This window comes from Neophocaena asiaeorientalis, unplaced genomic scaffold (assembly GCF_003031525.2).
Source record: "Neophocaena asiaeorientalis asiaeorientalis breed wild unplaced genomic scaffold, Neophocaena_asiaeorientalis_V1.1 scaffold87, whole genome shotgun sequence".
NCBI lineage: Eukaryota > Metazoa > Chordata > Mammalia > Artiodactyla > Phocoenidae > Neophocaena > Neophocaena asiaeorientalis.
Window position 1 is genome coordinate 1,320,159 of NW_020175432.1, and position 7,830 is coordinate 1,327,988.

A 7,830-nucleotide genomic window follows, 5' to 3' on the forward strand; every position below is an offset into this window, starting at 1 on the left:
CATCAGGCTGCAGCAGTAAGACTGCTGTGGCGGGCAAAGCACTCCACGCAGGAGTAGCCTTTGGGCCACAGAGCCCGCAGATCTCCTTTCCTCCCCCACGTCTGCGTCAGCTACTCTCTGGACAAGCAGACACCCTGTCAGGCCCTTTTGTCTCAGGCCAATTTGTAGGCCAGGCACAGACTCCTGTGTCCCATTTTACCATGCCACCTTCTTCCCTTCAACCCTAAGTCACCCTAGTTAAAAGAGGGACATGTACCCCAAAGTCCCATCCCCGGCCTCACATTCGGCCCTTTGAGCTGGAGTTCCAGTTTCTTGGCTTTCGCTCATTCTGCTCTGCCTCTGTCAGAAATGCCATGCCTCCCTCCCATCCCAGGATCTCCACAGCCCAGTCCAAATGCCCCTTCTCCTCCAGGCAAGCGTCTCCAACACACCCAAGTGCAAGCAAGTCACCCGGCCCTCCTCCAGCTCGGACCTGAGCCTCCCCAGCCTGAGCAGAGTGCACTCTTCCTGGGGGCTGGGTATGGCCCACTCTTTCCTCCATCAGCCTCTGGAAGCACTGAGTACCCACTGCAGCAGGGAAGCCTGCTGATCCCTCATAAAGACGACAAGCAGGTCTTTCCATCTCCCCCTCCCCATTAAAAAACAATAAAATAAAAATGTAAAAAAGTGATCTTCTCTCCACCAGACTCCATAGAACCTAATGATGAAGTAGCAGGACCACTGTTTAAAAACAAATGAGACCTCACACTACCATAACGTTTGGCAGCTTAAAAAAAAAAAAAAAATTCCAAGACAGGAAACTGCAGTGCAACGCAGAGCCCAGGACGGGGGTCAGAAGAGCCGTGTCAGCGTGAGCTTGCTGGGTGCCACCTTTGGCAAGTGACATAAGGTCTCTGGGCCTCAGTTTACCCCTTTATATAAAGCGAGGATGACTGATCAGGGTGACTGGGAGGATAATCTGAGCCATCCAAATGCCTTTCCTACTCAGTCCTTGGAGCCTGTGTGGACTCCAGGCCTTCCCAGACCTCCACATCTGACTGTGCCCTCCTCAGCTTTACACTTCTCACAGCGCAGATGGCATCACTATACTGTGTACGTGTTTGTTCATTTCTGTACGTCTGCGCCCTCTCCTTAGAACCTCAGCTCCCTGGGGCAGGATGGTCTTCAGGTTTGCTGGTACATCCTGCTGCCCAGAAAGCACCAGCCAAGAGAAGATGCCCAGTAAATGCCTGAACAGTGTGCTACACAAATGAAAGCACTTTGCGCACACGTCTATCACCCTGAGGGATTCTGACACTCCACTGTTGTGAGACAGATAAAACAGGTATAGAGTATTATTCCCAATTTGCAGATGGGGAAACTGAGGTGCAGAAAGTACTGCATAACTGAGGTCACTGAAAGAATATCTGGGAACCCTAACATTGAAAAACAGGCACCCTGAAGGGGCCTCAAATGATAATGGGGCTCCAAGAGCACCGTCCCGAGGAAGAATATCGAGTAGCTTTCCGAGTGAGTGCTGGCTGCTCAGTTCAGGTCAAAGCGGACGGCAGCCCTGGAGTGGGGCTGACGAGGTGCCTCTCACCACCGGTGGCCGGGGCTGTCGGCACAGCCTGAGGCATCAGAGAGTGGACGCTCTATCCAATACATCTGATCAAAGACAGTCACTTGCTTCCCCGATCAACTGATCAGGATTAAGAACCAGGCAGGGGAAAGCTGTTTTAAAGCTCAAAGTTGGGGCAGAAGAAGCAAAACTTATATGTTCGTGCTTTACCGGGAGCCACGTAGTCAACAAAAACCAGGTTGAGGCAGGTCAGTAAGACAGAGACAGCCAGGGAACTCTGGATCTTACAGGGTGAGCCAAATTTACTCTAAAACCTGGCTCTCACAACATTGTAAAGCAACTATACTCCAATAAGAATTAATTAAAAAATAAAAATAAATAAATAAAACCTGACTACCACCACCACCCCAACTTATACTGCATTAACATTCTAGTAAGACACAGAAACTAGCAGTTATTTTGGAGGAAAAAACAAGGGACAAAAGGACAAACAAGTGTCCCAAGCACTGAGTCTTCATTCCAGACACATTTGCCTGGTGCTGCTGTGGGCCAGCAGGCTGCCTAGAAGAGCGGAAAGAGCAGGGCTCTGCAGGCAGACAGATGTGGGTCAACCCCAGCTCTGCACCCACCAGCTATGGGACTTCAGCAAGTTACTTAATTTCTCTGGGTCTCAGTTTCCCGTTTGAAAAATGGGAATAAAACACTCTTAAAACAGTGGTACCCATTAAAAAGAAGCATATGACTAAGTGGGGAGGAAGGAAGAAGGAACTCCTTGGGCACCAGGCAGACTCTCATTGTCACTGAGCCTGACACTCTCCTCCCATTACCATTGTTCCCTGGGTCTGGTGGCCACGCAAGGGACCCACGAAAGGTACAGGAGGGAGAACTTCCGTTCAGATGGGGCTGAAGGAAGACACCACCAAAGAGGCCTCTGGGGCAGGCAGGATGCAGCAGGAGGTCACAGCATGAGGTTCTAGCCATTGCGGGGTGGGGAGGGTTGGGAGGCAGTGTTAGAGTGCTCTGCACCAGAGGCAGGAACAAACAGAAAGAAAGGATGCAAACAGGAGAGGCTGAAATTTGGGAGAAGAGAGACAGTAAAGGCTGAGGGCAGGCTACAGTGACGGACAAGTGTTGCAGGGCTCAAGGAGGACCAGTCCCAAGGACAGGCCACTGGGGTTAAGGACCACCGTGTGCTCTTGTAGGTTACTGGTGACCTTGCCTACAAGAGCACAAGGGGGTACAAAGGGGGTAAGGGACACAGGTGCATTTCCAGGGTGGGCCGCAATTAAAGAGGAGAGGTGAAGGGGGGCGCTGGGAGAAACATAAATCAATGAGACATTGATGGAGGAAAAAATCACTTCTAGAGGGAGAACTACCTACTCTTCAAATTGACAAGATTTATATTCAGGGTCAGAGGAGACTACATGGGGAGGGGACATCACAGATATGGCAGAGTAGGGAGCAGACCAGGAAAGATGCTGATGGGAAAAACGCAGACAGGGCTGGAGGCAGAGGAAAAACACCCCACCCTCCACAATCCCACTGGCTACCCGCTTCACTCACCCTCAGCTGGCCATCCACATTCCAAGTGTGCCCTACACCTCAATCCAACTGGACCACGGCCTCCTGCTCCAGGGGGCTCCCCTAGTGACCCCAACCAGAAATTATCCTGGAATTATATGCATGCTTCCCCTGTAATAACTGTGAACTCGTGTTAGACTGAACTGAACTCGTGTTAGCCTCAGCTAGACTGGAAGCGCCTGATAGGTCTGTGCCTCACACCTGGGTCGACAGGAACATGTGGCAGCAGTGCTTCACTTAACAGGTGTTAAATGTTGACATAATTACCCAAGGAAGGAAGCCTGGCCATGCCATCATTCAACAAAGGAAAAGGAAAAAGCACACCAGTCAATGACCTGAACTTGTCAGAGACCAGGGGATTCAGGCTGTCGAGCTCCTCGTTCGAATATGCTCCCACCCACAAGGGCCCAGACCCCAGGCCACATGGAGGGAAGAAAAGCCACCTGTGAAGGGTGCTGGGTGATGCAACTCGCTGGTCCCTGCTTCATGGGTTTACCTGACACCCCCTGGGTGCTGAGCACAGAGTCAGGAGCGCTGAGCAAGAGATCTATGTCTGGTCTAATGGGGACACAGACAGCAAAGAGACCCACAGACATCTGTGGACCATGACTGGTGCTGATGGGTGGTGTGGCGGAGGCACAGTGCTAGGGGAGGGGGACTTACAACAGGTAACCAGCAAAGGCCTCTGGGGAGAATGACATTTGAGCTGCCACCTGAAAGGAGCCAGGCACTGGCACCACGAAGGTAAGAAATAGGGATGAGCGCTTCAAGAAGGAGGAACAGCCCATGGGACATCATAAGGACAGACAGAGCTTAAACTACGAGCAGAACAGAAAAGCCACAAGTATGGCTGCAGTGTGGGTGCCAGGGTGAGAAAAAAGCAGGGGAGGCTGGCAGGCACCAGACCATCAGGGATTCCTGGGGAGGGATTGGGATTTTATTCTAAAAGGTGCTAAACAGATGAATCACATGACCTGATTCAGGTTTTCACACCTTACTTCACAGCAGCAAACCACTGCCTTCCTCTAAAGCTAATCCTTCATCAGTAACGTAAGAAGAATCCCCTCTCTTCGTTGTGTGGATAAGCACTTAATAAACTCTAAAGCACTCAATTAACCTTAGCTATTGTCATCAAAGTTCAAATTAAGGGCTTCTCTGGTGGCGCAGGGGTTAAGAATCTGCCTGCCAATGCAGGAGACACGGGTTCGAGCCCTGGTCCGGGAATATCCCACATGCCGCGGAGCAACTAAGCCCGTGCGCCACAACTACTGAGCCTGAGCTCGAGAGCTCGTGTGTCACAGCTACTGAAGCCCGCGCGCCTAGAGCCTGTGCTCCACAACGAGAAGCCACCACAATGAGAAGGCCGTGCACCGCAACAAAGAGTAGCCCCCACTCGCGACAACTAGAGAAAGCCCACGTGCAGCAATGAAGACCAAACGCAGCCAAAAAAATTAATTAAAAAAAAAAAACGTTCAAATTAAGGCAGGTGCCGAAAGTGGATAGGAAGTTTTAAAAACCAGGGGCGCTTCCTCATTAAATGAGCCTAAGCCTGTTTCACACACACACACACCCCCCACCATACCCTAAAAGGTAGCAACTGCCTATCAATAATAATACCCAACATCTGTAGGGCACTTAATAGTTTACAGAGCACTTTCATATCTGTTAATTCATAACCACTGGTCTCTAATGCTTTTAATTTAGTGACAGTGTTACAAATTGGCTAGTTCTGGCAATATTTAGCAAGTATGCACTGTCTCTCTCCTTGGATCAGCTGACCAGTCATGTCAACCTGCCTAACAGCTCTCCTGGGGTTTGGCATTCTCACAGCTGTAATCTCTATTTCCAAATGCCCAAATCTGCCAGAGAATTAAATAATGGTTATAATTACAGAATCAATGAGTGAGTCCGATGTGCCAAGCACTGTTCTAAGTGCTTTACATGCTTAATCTTCACCTAACCCCAATACTTTTTTTATATTCCCATTTTCCAAATGAGGTGGCTGGGGCATAGAGAGGCTAAGAGCTTCGTCCAAGGACAGTCAGAGAAGTAAGCCTTGGAGTCAAGATCTGAACACAAGATGATGTGACCCTGTGTCCTCACTCTCAATCCCAATGCTGTGCTAGATAATTCTGGCAAAGTGCGTATAATACGGTGCTTGGTACAACACAGATATTCAGCAAATAAAAGCAGCTGTTAGTAGCAGGACACAGGTAGTTTCTAGTTCCCACGAGAGTGTCGCCTCCAGGACAGCAGCAACCTTGTTGGTCTGGGTGACTGCTGCGCTCCCAGCACCTGGCCCGACGCACATTTGACGGATGGATAAATGAATGAACGTCGCTCCCAGAAGGCAGGGTTGTCTGCGCATGGCTCTTTTTTGCACGTCTGTGTCGCGCCACTGATACTGCCCCTTAGTAAGAGCATCTGGCTGATCTGAGGGCACCGCAAGGCGCCCGGAGACTTGCGACCCCCTTCACGGCGTAGGGGTGGCGGAAGCAGCTCCCAGTGGAAGAAGGGAAGAGTCCGGGATCGCACTGCTGGCAGGTCCTGGCTCCGGCGGGGCTCTGCCCTCCGCCGCGGCGGGGACACTGCCGCCCCGGCGTTGGGACCCGGCAGGAGACAAAGACCCGCGAGGCTGCCGCACCCGCAGAAATGCTTGCTCCCCTGGCCCACCTCCCCGAAAGGCAGCCCAATGCTACCGTGCATCACCCGGCCTGGAAGCTGCGGAGAACGCCGGGCCCCGGGTGGAACAGACACGCGCTGCGGCCCCGCCTGCGGGGTCGCCGCCCGCAGAGGGTCGCTCTGGTGCGGGAGGCCGAAGGCCGGACCGGCCTGTCACCTTCAGGACCACACGCCCGCCCTCCGCCGGGGCCCCTCAGCGCGAGCCGCCGCCGCCCAGCTGGGCCTCCTCGCGCTTAGGCCTCCCCGCAGCGTCCGCCTCGCGCCCCGTACGGGCGGTGGCACAGCCCCCGCCGCCCCCCCGCCGCCCGCCCTCCTAGCCAGCCCGTACCTGCTGGGAGAGGGGGATGAGCGGGGCCGCCATCTTCCCGCGGACTCGGGCTCCGAGCGCCGGGGGAACAGGGCGGGGCCGCGCGTGCGCACTGGTGCGAGGGGCGGTGCGCGCGCAGCCCGGCCCGGGAGAGGGCGGGGCCGAAGCAGGGCCGCGCAAGCTCAGCGGAGCCTGAAGGGGAGGGGGTTGAGGGCGGGGCCGCGCGCGCCTAGCCCCAGCTGGAGGGGGCGGGGCCCGGGACCTCTGCAGAGTGGCTCACGCGCTCCTTCACCACCTCCTTCCCAATTCCTTGGCTCGTCTGCCAAGGTTCCTTACCCCTCGGGGTCCTAGCCGATGATGGGCCCTCTTTCTAGGGATGCTGTTCCCATTGCCGTGCGCCTGGCAAAAGCACTATGCAGAGGCCGTCGCCCACCTGGCAGAGGGTCGGGACCCTCACCCTGCCCAGCAAGGCGCCCTGTTCCTAGGATAGCTGTGTGTGTGTGTATGGCCACTTTCTTGCTGTGTGATCTTGGCAAGTCATTTAAGTAGCCTCTCTGCGCCCCCAATCCCCTCTTCCGAAAAGAGGGAATGGTAATATGTGTTTGCTATTGTTCCACCTCTATGCCTCACGCTGAGCCCTGCACAGAGCAGGCACCTGGTGTTTGCTGGAGGACCATTATGGAGGCACATTTATTTGTTTAGACGTGTTTTGCCTTCTTTTTACTATAGACACCCACTCATCTGTGGCCGGTTTCCACTAAAAGGATGAGGAAGGAAGGTCCTGCTGAGTAGCTGGCCACAGTGGCACAAGGTTTCTTCAGCACGGGTCAGCTTCCCCTTACTTGGTGTCCTGTGATAGTGGCACTTCTCAGGCAGACAAGCTGGAAGGCTGTGCGATCTTGGGGTAGTGAGGGCACAGCTTCCTGTCCACCTCCTCCCCTCTGGAGTCTCACAGCTGCTTGCTCCAGTGTCTTCAGTGACTTGACATACCTCGTGCCCTTCAAATGAGCACAGTGTGCTTTGTGATTCATTCAACAACCATTCACCATCAAATGCTCATTGAGTACAGGTGCTCCATTTGTGGGCCAGGCAGACACACACTCTACACAAACAGGTCTCACCCTGGAGCTACCCAGACTTGTTAAGTAGACTAGGTTTCCAGATTCTGGTTTACAGATCTGGGTGGGGCCTGAGATTTTTGCATTTCTAACAAATCCCCAGGAGGTGCTGAGGCTGCTGGTCCCCAGGACCCCCATTGTGAGAACCACAGGTCTAGAGGAAGGAAACAGACATGAAAAAATCCCATGAGAAGGAACTTCCCTGGTGGCACAGTGGTTAAGGATCCTCCTGCCAATGCAGGGGACATGGGTTCAAGCCCTGGTCCGGGAAAGATCCCACATGCCGTGGAGCAACTAAGCCGTGTGCCACAACTACTGAGCCCGCGTGCCACGACTACTGAAGCCCGCGTGCCTAGAGCCCATGCTCCGCAACAAGAGAAGCCACTGCAGTGAGAAGCTGGCGCACCGCAACGAAGAGTAGCCCCCGCTCGCTGCAACTAGAGAAAGCCTACGCGCAGCAACGAAAACCCAATGCAGCCAAAAAAATAATTGATTTTTAAAAATCACATGAGGAAATAGATAACCAGTGATAAGTGCTCCAGAGTAGTCCAATGGTGTGACACTTGAAGGTTGAGCCTGAC

The 7,830-nt window shown here is 53.5% G+C and overlaps 1 protein-coding gene across 14 annotated transcripts in view; it reads right to left on the minus strand.

The window, feature by feature from the left end:
• EPS15L1 (epidermal growth factor receptor pathway substrate 15 like 1) overlaps window positions 1–6,229 on the minus strand; it is a 101,404-nt gene extending 95,175 nt beyond the window's left edge. For 12 of the 14 annotated variants that reach the window (XR_003006230.1, XM_024767620.1, XM_024767614.1 and 9 more), the window contains exon 1: window positions 6,153–6,229. Coding sequence is in view for 13 of the 14 variants with exons in the window: in XM_024767620.1 (XP_024623388.1) it covers window positions 6,153–6,185 (33 nt within the window). In the remaining variant the exon portion in view is untranslated. The remainder of the gene's footprint in view (window positions 1–6,152) is intronic. The other 2 variants (XM_024767617.1, XM_024767612.1) reach the window with 1 other exon arrangement.
• Between the last annotated feature and the right edge of the window lie 1,601 nt (window positions 6,230–7,830).